The sequence below is a fragment of the Convolutriloba macropyga genome, chromosome 6, assembly GCF_964194025.1.
Source record: "Convolutriloba macropyga chromosome 6, txConMacr16.3, whole genome shotgun sequence".
Lineage (NCBI taxonomy): Eukaryota > Metazoa > Xenacoelomorpha > Acoela > Convolutidae > Convolutriloba > Convolutriloba macropyga.
This window is the reverse complement of record NC_134473.1, coordinates 12,656,958-12,673,305: the sequence shown is the minus strand read 5'-3', so window position 1 is coordinate 12,673,305 and position 16,348 is coordinate 12,656,958. Positions and strand designations below refer to the sequence as shown.

The window sequence follows — 16,348 nt, the reverse complement described above, 5'->3', positions numbered from 1 at the left end:
GTAATTATAGTCAATATTTCCCCACATACTAGACTTTTAAAGTCTTTTCCTAAGCCGAGGCCTACGCCTGGGGAAAAAACGCACATAGTTCTGGAAATGAACGCACTGATTGTCTGTATCCTTCTTGTAACCTAGGGTACCCACTTAAGTAAAAGCTTTCATTGCTGAAAGTTCAAACTCACATGTGATTGAAATAAAAAGCAAAATTTCGAAAGCAAATTGCTATGTGCTTTAACACTTTTACTTCTTGTAATACCAAAATTAGCTGAAAATGGGAAAAAAATTACGCTATAAAGTCCAGAATATCATATATAGCCAAAAATTTTTCCAGCTATGCTTGTTTTTAAATTTAGGCGAAGTTTACCAAATATTTTTAAAGCACTTAATGAAATTTAAAAAAACGTTCAGCTAATTTCATGTACACAAATTGTTTGATTGTTACTGCAGTTTGTCTAACTTTCAACGCATGACAGACTGGACATGAACGCAAAAAAGTCTGAACCTGAACTCACAAAAGTCTGGTGAAAGCATGAAATTCTGGACGTGGCACGAAAGTCTGGGGAACAAACAAAAGTCTGGACATAAGATATTTCCGTCTGGGACGTTCTGGACATAGACAATTTCCATCTGACATACCGGTTCCGGTTTGGTACATCAACTTGCCCATAGCGGCTCCTACAAATGGTACTAGCGTCTACAATTACAACAATAGCAACAATATCAGGCATGAATCAAACCAAGACCTAATTTAGTTGACAAAAAGTGGTTTGAACGTCAAAAACATTCACATGATAAAAGCCCCTCTTTAGGGAAAATTTTCAAATATTTTTGATTGAGGAGACATCTCATATGTAACAATAGGTTGCGAGGGTTAATAAACAACAAAACACTTGTGAAAAAAATACTTTATTCCAATCAGTCATGTCCTTACCAGTTATGGTTCATTATGCACTCTAAGTAATGTATACGTAGTTTTAACTAAGCAGTGTGCAGGTGAGGCCATGTGCAGGTAAAAATTACCTTAACTATTTTTCCCAAAATTCTTAAATTACCGGCACGCCACTGAGGTAAATTACCTTCAAAAAAAACATTTAATGCTTATTTTTGAAGCAAAAATATTCAGAAAATGTGCTCTGTGAAAAACTAACGTCATCTTTCCAGTCAGGAAAATGTTTTCATGGAGCCTCTATATGATTTTCTCAAGCTAAAAATTAAGGATCAGTATTGGGTTTTAAATTTTTATTTTTGATTAGCTACCATAACATGAAAAATAATTAAAATGATTTTTAGAGACTTATTAATTAATTTGGAGGTTTGAGAACTAATGACACCTGAAAAAGCCCTGAAAACTGAAGTCAGTCTGAAAACAAAATTTGAAGAGAATTTTTGATCTGTAAATAGAAGTGTCAATGACAGTCATTGGTAATTAATTTTAGTGTAATTCACTTCATTTTGTTTTCAGCGTTGACTTGGTTGAAACTGTTTTATCACGGAAATAAGGATGAGAAACTGATGCATGATATGCTGTCCAGCACAGAACAGTTATTTTCCAATTTATTTCCAGGTTAGTAATTCAGATGGCTAATAATAGCTGCATTTGTTCATCATTAGCAACATTATATCAAAGCGAATAAATAACTATGAGGAAAACTCGAAAAACTACAAATAAATTGCAAAAACAATAAAAAAACGTTGATTCTCAATATACAGATTCAAAGCTTATCAACTCTGCACCATTTTAACAGATTTATTATTTAGATATAACCATTAGAAGAAACAAAAAGCGAAATTAAAACTCAAGTAGCTGCACGCGAAAAAATTTGCCACTTAGCATTATCCATGTCTTTACTACCTCAGCGGGTCTAGGATTCAATTTTACCAATGATTTACATCAACAAGTGAAAACTCCTTGCCCTGATCCTTAAAAAGACATAGCTCAAGTTCAAATTAGTACTTTCTGAACTGTCTCTGATCAGACTTTCCAGACACATACTGTCTCTGATCAGATTTTTCAGACCGAAGGCGTTCTGATCAGACCATCTTCAGACTCGAATTCAGACCACTGCCCAGACCTCAATCAGACTATGATCAGACTCAAGTGCGCTTGAAGAGGTTATGATGAGACTCAAGTGCGCTCGAAATGGTCTGATCAGAGAAAATTTTCACTTATGAACATGTCTTTTAATTTTGCTATAATATATTCATTTCATAAAAACTGATGTTTGCAGTATTTAATTCATCTAAGGAAAGAACCAATTATAAAAGTATTGCTAAAGAAAATGAAATCCAACTCTTGCGAACAAATTTTATTTAGTGTACCGTTTAGTGTATATTTCTGAATCAATGGATGAGATTCGACAGCTTTCCATAAGAAATATCGTGGTCGCCAGTTGATCAAAAATTCCTCAGGAGGGACCGGCCTTTGCTATAAGCTGGACTCTTTTTTTCAGATCAGATCTTTTGGACTTTAGATGAGTCTCTGATCAGAACGCTGCTTTATTATTGCTTCTTGTCACAGCCAACATCTCTCAGTAAAAAAAAACAAAAAGATGAAAAAAGTAAAGCGCTCGAAATGGTCCCTGATAAGACCCAATTGCGTTCAAAAACATTTCTGATCAGACCCAAGTGCGCTCGAAGAGGTTATGATCAGACGCAATTGCGCTCGAAGTCGCCTCTGATCAGACCCAAGAGCGCTCGAATCCGCCTATGATCAGACTTTTCAGAGCAAATTGACCTCTGATCAGACCATCTCCAGACCATGGTCGAGACTGTAGTGCACTCGAACTTCCATTAAGACCCTGTTATTTCGGTCTGGGAACACACGGGTATGCGCTCAGCTGGGTCTGATCATAAACCAATTTGTGTCTGGACCTCAACCTGTACAGTACTGTACCAGGAAGTTTCTCCGAAACTATTCATTACGGATTCAGAGTGTATTCATATCGCAATTCGATCTGGAATCTGATTCAGACTCTGCTTCAGACACAGAATTATTCTTATTCAGACTCTGAAAAAAAACTGACGTTTGTCTGAAATAGTTTTAAGTTACTCAGCCAATCTAGGTTTTACCACTGCTTTTACTCTCAGGTCCTTAAAAACAAAACCTCATACATTACACGTGGAGGTTTTCACGTATAACATGAGTTTAAAAAAGTGATTGATCTGAAAACATTTGTTGAATGTCATAAGCAATTGTTTAGAAAACTTCACTCTTCCAATATAAAGAGTTAAATCTTATTTCCTATTGATAATCTACTATCATCGAGAAATCTAAAGAAAATTTCTTTGTTAAACGGATATCAGAGGACAAAAACGGTCATGTCCGGGTTTTTGTCAGTTGAAGCAATTTGCAAAGAACCAACATCAATTTATTTCACTATAGCAGAATACATCAGCAAAAATGTGATTCTCTTTGTGGCTAGATTGATTGCGTTTTGCCCAAATATATGTTAAAAAATAATATATCTCGATGAAAATTTTGTGTGTGAGCAGTGTTAAGATCTGATTTTCATTCTGATTGAGAGCAAAATAGGTTTTTTCTTAAATCCATAAAATTTAATTCAGAATTTTTTAACATAACAAAAATTTGGTTAGACATTTACATTTAACATTCACTTTAGAAAAATATGAAAAGTTTGCTACGCTAAATACTAGTAAAATTAATTTCGAAAACCTTGTACTTGTCTATCTTTTGGAACACCTTCATCTAATTTGATCATTTCTCCAGTTCTTTTCTCCTTAAACTTTTTTTTGTTTTTTCTTTCAGGATTTCTATTTGCAAATTGTTCCACATTCACGAGAAATTTCTGACTACCGATTGGTCACTCCAAGTAGATTGACACATATTTTTGTGGAAAAACTGGACAGTTCGGGAATTTTCTCTCATCTCCTATTTCCCCAAAAATTTGAAAACAATTTTTTTGGATATTTGACAACTTTCCCTGTAACGTTTAACCAAATCAAAAAATTTAATAAGAGAAGTTTTCTAATGAAAAACTCTGCATGTAAAATTTTTATCTCTCATAAGAACATCACTGGCGCTGTCAAATTTTCTAAGCATATGACATAGCTTTTTACCCCAATTTCTTTATATTTTTTTTCTCATAGGCGATGAGGCTGGCAGAGATTGGAGATAAATTGCACTGAAACTGAAATGTGACAGGAAAAGGGATTTAAGAAAAACAAGTGCTGTTTTTATCGGTATTAGATGTCTCACTTAGTAGATTGATCTAATAGCAGTCACCATTTTTATCAACCTTTTCTTTAGTTCAAAGTCAAATTTCAATTTATTGTCAATCGTTCAACCCAGATAAGGACAACTGACCTAAGGTTTTACGACACTTCTAATGGAGGTCTTCGGAAGGCGGCTGTTCTTTTTTTTAAAAAAAACATGTTTTTCGGTTTTGTCTCTTTTCAATGTTAAATTCTCCTGTTTCATATATTTATCAGTTTTATGGAAAAGACTGAGGGTTTTTGTATGAAGTGTTTGATTTGTTTTTGGTTAAACTATCAAACATTTATGATCTGCGAATTGTAAAACTTCTTCGCTTTTCATTTTTTTGCAGAAGTTATCATCATACAAAATAGAAAAGAGGGGCCCGAGGACTGTTGATTGAGGCAATCCGTTGTTAATTGTTGTTCAGTCTGGGTAAATGATACCGTTTTTGACACATTGTTTTCTGTTAGATAGAAAGGATTTTAAAGTAGTTTTAAATAGCGTTTCAAAACCATGATTTCCATTTTTCAAGAAAAATTTTGTCAGAAATTGAGTTGAACGCTTTTGCCTAATCTAAAAAAACAATTACAGTTTCATTTTCTCTGGAAGTTTTTTATGGATTCCGTTGAAAAATGAGAGTGTCATTCGGCTATTTATTTTACAGAAATCCGAAATGATCCTTTTTATTAGCTTATGCTGTTCAACATGTGCTAAAATTTTTTGGAAATGAATTAGCAAGAATTTTATATGCTTTTTAAGAACATCAGAAAAAACACTGTTTTAAATACATTCACACACTGTAAATGTGTTCCAATTAACATTTAATACATTTGAACGACCATGCGGTGAGGAATTCAGGACCCAATGGTATGTTCTATGGTAGTTTGCCAGGTACATCATACAACTCTTCTCTCGTCGTTGTAAATCTGAACGAAAATATTCTTTCTCAAACTCAAATTTTGGTAATTCAGGCTTTTTTTTTGCCCCTTCGTATACACCTAAACTGGAAAACAATTAAATAAAGTTTTAGTCTCTTATTTTTTATCTTTTAAAATGATAATGTGGTTCCGAATCCGGGAAACCTCGTTATGTTTTACGTTTTGTTTGAGTTTTGAATTTACAAATATCCCTTGCTGTTTTAAATCAGGAAGACTCTCAAACGTTTTCATTGTGCGCTTAATACTTGTTTTTCTTAATATTCGATAAGTGGCATTTTTGGTTAATTTGTATGTGCAAAAAGCAAAAAGGTCTGCCTTCTCCTTCCAAATATTAAAATCGATGTTTTTTGTGAATAAAGTTCTTTAGATTTTCAATTTTTGTTTGGCCTTTTCGCTGGCTCTCCGATTCCTATAGGAGCTAAATTGCTCAACACATTTTCAAACAAATCTGAAAACATTTGACATGTGGAACTTGCATCTTTTTGTTGATACATTGCTCTCCAATCTGTTGAGGCAATTCTTTTACTCAGTACAGCTCTTGAAAAACTTTTGGTATCTTTGCAGCGGAAATGCGCTATCCGTTTTTGGAATTGAAGACCAAAAATGAACTAAACACTTGAGAAAAAATGATCATTTCGAAACATTTATTCTAATGTTGCTGCAGCGAAAAATTTATTTTTCTGTGTTTATTTAAAGATCAAAATTTCATGGTTCCTATCTGTCCATGTTGGCTGACGTTTGTTGACAATGTCGAACCCAATATTGGAAGCGAACTCCGTTAAAAGCCGTTTGTAATTTTGCTGAAAGTAACTTAGAATGAAATCTCTGAACAAAATAATTTTATCTGTCAATGAATATGCTCCAGTGTTTTCTGATGTCAATTCATTCAGAAAAAACTCTCCCAATTTTTTATTATAACAATATTAAACGTTTATGAGATGTTTTCCTTTGAATGGTTCAAATATTTCAACCCATAAGGATACGAAAAATTTTCTTTTGATTGCGTTGTAATCGCTCCTGATATTATATTTGTAAGTAATTGGTATCCATATTCCTACTTTAAAAATATCGACAGTTGCGTTAATTTTGACCTACTTTGATTATTGAACAATGCTTTTTGCCTAAAAAATTAAAAGATATACCTTGTTTGTCATTTATCCACGTTTCAGTAACTATTAGGCACGTTTGGCTGTCTTGTTGCTGCAAAAAAAATTGAGATTTCCTCGGGTTTGCTATTGACACTCCGCATATTCATTTAGAAATGTCTAGGATAGGACCCTAAGTTAGTAAAATGTTTTTCGTAACCTTCGATTAACTGAATTTTTTCAAGATTGGGCCCTGGATTTGGTTTGACATCGCCACATAAAAAAAAGACAACATGTAATTAGTAGTTGGTATCAAAAAATTGAGGACCAAAACCATACACATAAATTTCGAATTATGAATTGCTTTCTGATTTCTCATGTTTTTCAGAGAAATTCAGAGAAGGCTGTTTCTGTTTTTCGCTCTGATTCAATGAGGTTTCAGAATCGATGCCGACTATTCTAAAAACCCTCTTAAACAGCACTGTATGTAATTATAACTCTCTGAAAAAGTTCTTTATCGGTTCTCATGTTGACTGAATGTTAGGTGCGGGTTCTTTTTTCCGGCAAGGAGTGTTTTTGTTTTTCTTTTGGATCACTCCTGTTCCTGTTCCTCATATCTCAAAGCAGAGACCAACTAGCGCTGCCCGACACCTTCTGACCAAGAATGCTTATCGCGATTTTCGTTTATCATTAGATTAACATAAGAAATCAACTCCTTCATTAATTTTGGTTGAAAATAATTTTGAACTAGTTAAGTTTGGTTAAAAATAGATTTATAAAGTATAATACCATATAATTTTTTATTGTATAATTTACTAGAAAGTTTTTAGTGTTATTATACATCGATTAGCATACTAGTTTCTTTGTCACCATATTTCACACTATAAGGCACCTTTTACGTTTCACTTTTATTAAGAGACGTTTTTTGTAACTGAAGAGGGTAAAATGGCCCAGATGGTTTGCTTCATTAGATAGGGCGCTGGTTCCGAATGATATAACACGCAATATAGCTGAAAAAAAGAGAAAAGGCAAAAATCGCAGATTTTCCAATTTTTTTATTTGCAAATTTTTGCTTGTTAATATATATTCGTTGAGGCTAAGTAGAAATTGTGCTGCAAATTGTTTAATACTGCTGCATTATCTTGCAAGCCATTTTTGAAAAAAAAAACATGTTGACAGAACTTTCAGAAAACTCTTCGAAGCGTGTATAACGAATTTGCTGCTCTGAAATCTTTGAAATATCCTTTTGGAAAGAATTCAGATATAAAATAATTACGAAATTTTAATTGGCAGCTTTATGATGTATGTCCATTAAAAACTATGAAATGCGTTCTTTTATTTTCGGCTCTTTGTCAGTTGTTCAATACAATATCCTTCAATCTAGGCTGTGGTCTTGTGTAGTTAATCGGAGAATCTGTTGTGTCCGAACCTGAACTTCTGGCCTAAAACAGAAAAAGGAATTCGTACAGGCTGTCATCATAATATAACAATTAGGATTCAATATTACTTCGGGTTGAGGTCAAAAAATGTAAAGTATGCGCCAAGGTCTTGAAAAAAAACGACGTTGAAGTTCAATTCAGTAGTTTTAGAACTTATTTTTTGCTATGTTTTGTGTTATTCCTTTCTGTCATTTTCTTGAATTTCGTTTTTCTTTCCGGCAAGGAATGTTTTCATTTTAGATCATAGTAGATAATTAGTTAAAACACTCAAGTGCACATTTCAAAAGCCGAAAGTCTGCAGTGCCAGAAGTTAAAATGCCGGAAGTTGCTACTTAGCCAGAAATTGACTTCCGTTGACTTTCGTCATTTTAAAAAATTTGCGTTTCATGTTTTGAGCAAGGTTACGTGACTCCGCAGAAGTCACTTAGAAATTCTGGTTAATTTTCTCAAACAGCTTCGCGGTTCTTGATAAACGCCAGAAGTTCTCAGATTGACTTCAAGCAGAGTCACGTAACCATTGCGTCAATTTTGTAGGTATCTAGATGATATTTTGACCTCAGCAATATTTACAACCATTCGAACTTTGATTCATTTTCAGGACAGCTCAATTTTGTTGAGGATCCAGCCTAAGTCAGAAAACGATCTTTGTTGCTCAATTCCGGCCATTTCTATTCATAACTAATTAGGAACCCGATATAAAAAAGTAAGGTTCACGTGAAGCACGATATCCGCTTGAACTTATTATAGTAACTTATTTGATAAAATTTCATGACGAAGATCAAAGCGTTGGCGCCCATATAGTCAAGTTAATGTTATCTTTTTTAAAAAATGTCTCGATTAAACGAACTCACTGAACCTCAAAAATAGCATGATATAATTGAGCCGTAGCAAAAAAATGCATAGCTACAATGAATGTGGGGGGTTGGGTTATAGAACTGGAGACTTGGAGGCTACGGGGGGGGGGGTGCTTAATAGATGTTTGACTATATACCTGGAATGAATCCTCCGTATCTGGGAATCTGAATGGGATAAATGACTCCCTGTTTAATCGAGTAGCTCTTCTTAGCCCCTGTTGAGAAGTCGATGGTTGTCAAGTCATTCATGCTCCTCGTCATCTTTGGGTCTGCAATTCCAGTGCCAGCTGGATACTCGTTCTGGAACTTGTCTATGGCCTCCTGAGAGGTGAACTTGAACGACTGACCCAACGTCTGTCTAAATGTAGAAACTCTTCATACTCTATTCGCTGAAGTAGCTGCAGTATTTTCTGTTAGGGGGTCTGTGCAGGTGCAACTACAGTGAAAATGGACCAGTACTGGATTCGAACCGGCATCTCTCACTTGCAAGCCTAGTGTGCTACCCATTTACTGCAACTGGTATTAAGCTCTCAAACTTGGGCATCTCTTATAACCCGTTTGCACGTTCTTTTTTGTTCCTCAAGGCTTCATTCATCTAGCCAATTATACGTTGAACAAGTAGAACTTCTTGTCAAGCTGTGTCAAGCTTATTTTATGCATAATTTACATTAGGTTGTTCTCTCTCAACCTTCTAACATTTTCCAAATCAAGGAACGAGGAAGTCAAGGTTGAGGTCTCAGACCGAAGTGACCTCTGATCAGACCATATTCAAGCGCGCTCACCTGCGGGCCATGCGCCCGAATTAAATAGTCCGGAAAATAGTGCATTGTTTGAACGCACAGAATCCTAGACAGGGGCCTGGAGTTTTTCCGCCCAGAGGTCGTTTCAGCGTGGGATCGTTGTGTGGGATAGGTATAAGGGCAAAAAAGCTGATTTATAAGTTTAACTGCGCTAGAATATCACTTTCTGAACGCGTTATATGAAACATATAAAACCGTCTTTCCATGATGCTAAATTTCCACCAAAAACTTAAGAAATCTTCATCCGTGATAGCCGAGAGGAAAGGTGTGTGATTCACACGCCAATGATTGAGAGTTCAATCCCCTGCCTCCGTAAAGCTGTCTGTGGGAAGATGAGCTCTAACGTAACCATAGCTTCAGGTTGACCATAGCCTGACCAATGTTGGCTGCAATGATGGTACCACGTGAAAGTTGCAGACGCAAAAATCTCGCCAAAATCACCAAAAAAAGAGCAACGCTTAAATAGAAATACGCTGTCATGACACATTTTTTTTCTCAAAGCTCACATAAAATTGTTCGATGAATATATATCTTTAGCAAAAGTTCACCTAATTTTAAATTTGTCCCAACCTGTGTCGAGGAATGTGTCCTCCGTAACCAGATACAGTGAAGTCATCCCCAAACAAATGTGATCTGTCGTATGTTGGGTCTTTCTCTCCTTTAGGATTGATTCCAAGGTACTGTTCCAGCTTCTGGTTCTGCAACTTCACTCTGTCTTTCTCCACGGCGATATCAGTGCTGGCAGCGAAACTCTTTCCCAGACATTTGGTCGTAGTATTCACTTTGGGCACATGACCTGAAACAGGAGCTCCCCAGGTCGAGGTGGCCAAACCGAAGTGACCTCTGATCAGACGATCTTCAAGCGCGCACATGTTCCCACTGCGCTCGAATTACATGGTCTGGAAAAAGCTTCGAGCGCACTTTAGGATCCACAGGTTACACACCATAGAAAAAACTACAGCTAGATAAGATTTACATTACATTTGAATCTCCAAGCGCTGTGCATTGGTAAAAACAACAGTGCATTGGTGCAATCAGCGCCTGAGAGACATTCAATTAGGTCAGAACCTAAAGAGTAATGTATCTTTACAAGAACCTTGAAAAAAATGAAACGGATTTCTTCTTAGACATTTTATTACCAAAAATTATATTAAACACCTAGGACACGATACAAGTCAAACGACTCAAGAGTTGCTAAGAGAATCTACACAAATCTGCAGAATCTGCAAAGCCTAATAAAACATTAGAAAAATGTCTTCATTATCCAAATGTCAAGATCTAAGAATTGCTTGAATTGAATAAACTTGATTTTTAACTACCAATTTTTGCAAAAAATCTTCAATGGCGAGGTAAATGAACGTTTTTGGAAAACATAAAACCTCAAGAATTTTTTCTGAGTCTGTGTTTTGGATATTGGTATAGGAACGAGTGACCTAATTTGTGACCGTCTGATTGGCCTTATACTGGCAACTTAGAGAAAATCTAAGAGAGAAGTTTTCGCAATCTGATCCAGGAACAAGAGCGTCAAATCAAAATTTAAAGACTGAGAAAACGTTATACGGCTTGAAAAGATAACGTACTTGGTCTCTTCCCTTCTGGAAAAAAATAGTCTTTAAAATCCGCTTTTGAAGACAGTAAATTGATTTAAGCTAAATTTTTGGCAAACAAACATAATTTGAGATGCCATACGAAATTATTGGTTTGGCATAGCTGTTATATTTCTGAATTAGAAAAGCTTTCGAGAAAAAATTCTAGCTTGAGACAATCTTCCGCTAACTTTTCGCAAACATGTTCAATCTGAATATTGAAATCGAGTCGCTTATCAATGACAACAACTCCCAGATATATGAATGTAAACAATTCTTCAAATACTTTATCTGGACGCAAAAAGTTAGGCACCTGGAAATTTCTACTGCAGCCGTTAATTTAAAGATTCCTACTGTTAAGCAAATAGACCATTTTTCAGTTTTTTTAAAAAAGATCATTGATAAGATTTTTTCCAACAGCAGAAATTTTCTCGATGTTAGAAATGTCTGCCAAAAACTCTTCGGAACAATTTGAAGCAAATTTTTATTAAACAAATGTAAGAGCAATGAACCGAGAAAAGATCCTTGAGGAACACCTGCTTTAACATCATTTCTTTTCAACTATTTCGAGTTTTGGACTAAAAAAATTCAATCTGAGAAGAAAAGAGCAGTCTATTTGTTCCTTGTGCCTCAAAACTCAATCTTTTGAGTACTTTTAGATAAATGGCGTGATTAATTGTGCTAAACAAAAAACTTTCAAAAAACAATGAAGCAGGCAAATCAATTTTTGCAAATCTATTCTGCATCATTTTCGTGACTGAAACTATAGTGTACAAACTTTTTGGCGGCACGCCAAATCGCTCAGCTGAACATTGTACACTTTTCGGCGAAATCAAACATTTTTCTTTTTAAAATTATAATAAGAAAAATTATAATTAAAACCCTTTTCAGGTGCAATTGGTTCTGACCAAAAACAATTTGAGTGCAACTGGTTTTGATCATAAACAGTTCGAGTGCAACTGTGTCTGATCGAAGACAATTTTGAGCTCGGAATTTTTTTTTTCAACTTCTGGTATTTTCTTTAATGAAAGAAGATGGACCTCCCAGGAGGCAAAATAATGCAGCATTCTGACTCACCTAAAATACAAAGCTGTGATCAAACCATCCAGTCCATCTGATACCGATTGATGGTTCCATTAAGTGGATTTAAATAAACTGTAGATCAAAATAATTTTTTTGGAAAGCGGTAAAAGTTCATCCATTGAGTGAGAAATATGCACAAACAGAGCAACAATTTTTTTCTCAATAGTTGCGTTTTACTTTCCCGAGCAACACTTTCGAAATCGGCGCTTGCATAACTGAGTATGCATGATTTTACTGCAAACCTCAGTTTTTGTAAATGAACAAATTAAATCAAAATTAAGAGAATTGTCCATATTTAAAATCCTTCTCTGAATAGACTATTTGGAGGGAAAATTTGTCCAATGAGCACGTTTGAGCCTGACCATAATAGGCTTCGAGCGCAACTTGGTCTGGTTTCAAACGTTCTCATGCAAAGTTAGATCAGACCATAGACGTTTTGAGTGCAGCTGTGTCTTATAATAAATGGCTCGAGCACACTTATGGTCTGATCATAAACAGTTCAAGCGCAAGATAGTCAATAACTGTGCACTCAAAGTTTTTCGATCAGAACACCGTACAAGTGCAACTGTGTCTGATCGGAAATGAATTCAATGCAAGTGGGTTTGATCAGAAGCCATTTTGAGCGCTATATTTAATGAATTTGATGTAAATTTTTTTGAGATTTTGGAGATGTTGCCAAGAGACAACATTAAAGCCAGTTTTTTATCAGAGACTCTAAAGTTTGCTGGCGTTGATCAGAACCAAGGGTCCAAATGATGGTGATTGCCGGTGGCCTTTAGAGTATTTTAATTAACCGTAGATTAAACCGTTTCTTATGAAAAATTGCATAAGATTCATTTAGTGAGTCGGAAACATGCATTAACGGTATCTTTGTGAGTATTTTTCACCGCCTGGTGTTTAGCTGTGAATTTTTGTTTACTTGCCACTAATTGGTTAGCGTTAAAAAAGAATTCACCATTAATCAGAAATCGACGAAAAAAAAATTGTGGTGAAATTAGTGGTGAATTTGAGCAAGATTTGCGGTTTTTAACGGTGCAATTTTTTTATCGCATTTACCGCTAATAAGAGCAAGTCTCATAAAAATTTACAGCAATGCCCGCCAATCTGTTACTTTTGAGTGATTTTTGGTAGTGACACCTCGACCCGGGAGTCTGATTACAAGTTCATTCGAGCGCATGCGGCTCTGATCAGGAACGCAGGTCTTTTTGAGCGCACAAAAACTGTCGGATCTGATCAACGGCACTTTCGGTTTGAGACGGTCTGATCAGGGGAGAGGCAGTTTTGGTCTGGGACGGTGTGATCAGGACGATATCGAACGCACACCTCAGCCTGTGTACAACGGCAAACGATCGGGCGCTTTCTTGTGATTTTTTTTTTCACCACTATCCCCCGAAAATTTTTGAATAAAATTCTGTCAAACCTTCTCAGGCGCAGGGAAATTACACCTATTGATATTGTAATAAGGCGTTGAGAGCTTATTGAAAATGTGTTGAGAGTTGTCCAAAAAGTTGTCTCTGCATACAATTTTGATGTTGGAGATTAGGACACAATTTTCGGATTATTCTTGAAACAAAATCGGCTAGTAAATTTCTAAAATAGGTTACGAAAAAAAAGAAAGGCGTAAGCAGAGTAAAAAAAATTGGCTGAATTATATCATTGTAATTTCAATTTTTATTTGTTATTTATTGCTGAAATTTATTTTACGCCAAATTCCAGACTTCTTTTAGATTTTGTTAGCTAGTTAGAGTTCTATTATTCGGGATTCCTCATTCCAGAATCTTCACTTGTTGTTCCTTGTTTGTCCAGGTTTCTAATATGGCTTATTTTGGATAAACCGCAATCAACGGTTTTCAACTTTTTTCCATCTTAAATATTAGTCAAAATTGTCTCAATGGATCAAATATATTTTTTTTTGGGGGGGGGGGGGGGGGGGTTCAATGATTCCCCCAAAATCCCCCAATAATGATGTTACGGGTTTTGTGTCTGTGACAGAAGATTTTGAAGGGTAAGTGTCAAATTTTGGGTTTCACTGAATCTGTTGAAAATTTCCTCTCCTGTTGAGAAAATAGAAAAACTTTGAAAGGTTTTGTTGAGTTGACTTTGACCTGTAAGTTTTTGAACCGAGTCCTCTTTTGTCCTCGTTTAGATGTGAAGTAAGAAATTCAATCAGTCACCTACCTTGGTAACCAACTATGTACGGGGGCTTGAAATTAGTCAGCGATCCTTGGGATATCGAAATATTTTCCATCGTCATTCTAAACAGATATTTCTTACAAATTTTTAATTCAAGATAATTTTTGATAAAGCAGGTTTCTTTACCATCAAATTTGTTAAGTATTAAAATTATTTGATGATCAGCAGCAGTTTTTGTAACAGTATCAGTACAATAAATTCAAGCCTTAAGAATAGAAAGTAGTCTTTTGTTTATTCTAAAAGAATCATCGAACATGTACAAAATAGTGCTTGTTGTTATTGGTAAGATACAGCGGGACTCAAAAGAGAATGTATTCTGTTTTGATAAGCTATGTTCAAAATGGCTAAGAGATTCTAAAAATGAAGAACGAGATTATAAATATTATTATTATGCCCCATTGTTGCTGCCTTTGACCATAAAAACAATGTGCAGTTGTTATTTAATAATATCTAAAACATATGCATTAGAGCAATTTTTATGAACGTGCTAAATTTTACAGAATGTTTTTTCGTTTCAGAATATATATTGAAAGTAATCACGCGTCCTTTGAAGTACTTATGAAAAGACAAGAAAAACTTGCTACTAATATAGCTCAAACGTTTCACAAAATTACTACAAAATAAGTTTAGTCGATGAACAACTGATAAATGCAAATTTTTTAACCGTACAAATAATATTTTTTGCATAAATTATCCTCTCACAAACAAATTTCAAATTGTTTGATATAGAATCTTGAAAAAAACAGTGACTTTTAAAATTACTAGAGCAAAATTGGTTTATTGTTCAATGAGTCAATGAGTCAGGAAATTTATGCTAGCTTGGCTTCCTTTCTCTAACGAAAACTTTTGTGGAGAGATGGAGTAGTGCTACCCTATAAGTAAGACCTAAACAACTAAACCAAATCATAAAAAGACGTTTTCAATTATTTATGTTTTGAGAAAAAAACGTTTGACAAAAATTCCTATTTTTCTCAACAGTTTCGTTTCAAATAAGATTACGTACTTATAATTTTTTGTAAAGTACAAAGCAAAAAAGTATAACTGTTAGACTCTTAAGGAAGCAGAAAAGAATAATTTTTAAAAAGTTTCCAATTACGTTAAGACCAATTTTTTTTAATAATACAGCTAAATTAAGCCAATTTGAGTAAAAATGATCAAAAAAGTATATTTTTTGTTTCATTTGCAAAGATTTTTTTTGCAGATTTGTATTGTATGCCTTGTGGCTATGATCAACAAATGTATACTGTTGCTTTTTAAAAAATACAACATTACATTTTCATTGTTGATCACATTTTTTTTTGTTTTTTAACGGTTTTGTAGCGCTTCTCATTTTAAGATAAAAAATTTAGCCGGAAATTATTAAACCGAACAACTTTCTGAAATCTTCTTAATTTCAAGTTTTGTCAGCTTTTTTTGTAGTCTTCTAGAAAAAAGATACTGGAATGAAAAAATTTTTTTATAACAAGAAATCCTTCTTATTGCTTTTAGCAGGCGTAAAAAAAGTCCCTTTTCCGGAGTTAAAAATTTTCTAGGAGTAAATGGTTTCAAGCATCATGCCAAATATCACAGTCCGGAATATTTACCGCGCTTTTTAAACTTTTTGCTTGTTGATTTGCTTTCACGAGAGAGAGCAAGAGAAGTTGGGAGAGAGAGAGAGAGAGGAGAGGAGAGAAAGAAAAATAAAAGATCAAAATGAAATTCGAAAGTTTTTAGGCCATTTCAAAAATCATTTCGCATCCAAAAACAGGGAAATATTGTTTATATTTTGTCAAATGCAGTCCCAAAAACTTTAAAAAAATATGTTAATACAAACTTCAATTGATTTTCTCTTTTTGTTTTGTTTGGAGCGAAAAAATCTCAACATTTATTAAACATCTAGACAGCTTGAAAGAATAAATCATGAAAATGCTGATAAAATAATGCAGAAATTTACAGTGTTCATGGGCAAAATAGAGCCTAAATTTTCTTTTGAGTTTTTATACTTAAAATTGCGTTTTTTATACTTAAAAGTTTGAGTTTTTTATACTTAAAATTGCGGACAATAGTGACCATTTTTTGTAATTGGAATTCGTTTTTATTGATTTTTCGATTTTCTGGGTGTATAGTACTTTTGTATGTGGACAACATTTAGAAGATTTTGCCAGTTTTATTGGA

The 16,348-nt window shown here is 34.5% G+C and overlaps 2 protein-coding genes across 4 annotated transcripts in view; one reads left to right on the top strand and one right to left on the bottom strand.

The window, feature by feature from the left end:
* LOC142340786 (Na(+)/H(+) exchanger beta-like) overlaps window positions 1-16,348 on the top strand; it is a 134,924-nt gene that overhangs the window by 39,558 nt on the left and 79,018 nt on the right. Inside the window, exon 2 of one of the 2 annotated variants that reach the window (XM_075391495.1) lies at window positions 1,463-1,564. The gene's annotated coding sequence lies outside the window, so the exon portion shown is untranslated. Of the gene's footprint in view, window positions 1-1,462; window positions 1,565-10,162; window positions 10,268-16,348 lie in introns of those variants that run through there. The other variant, XM_075391497.1, reaches the window with a different exon arrangement.
* LOC142340787 (uncharacterized) lies at window positions 7,504-14,528 on the bottom strand. 2 transcript variants are annotated; one of them, XM_075391500.1, is made up of 5 exons: window positions 14,321-14,528; window positions 14,180-14,256; window positions 9,903-10,128; window positions 8,670-8,890; window positions 7,504-7,681 (listed from the first exon to the last, which is right to left on the bottom strand). In XM_075391500.1, the coding sequence occupies exons 2-5, from the start codon at window positions 14,253-14,255 to the stop codon at window positions 7,641-7,643; spliced, it is 564 nt and encodes a 187-aa protein (XP_075247615.1). In that variant the 5' UTR covers window position 14,256; window positions 14,321-14,528; the 3' UTR covers window positions 7,504-7,640. The 2 variants fall into 2 exon arrangements, with proteins under 2 accessions (XP_075247615.1, XP_075247614.1); XM_075391499.1 differs by having other exon boundaries at window positions 14,180-14,527.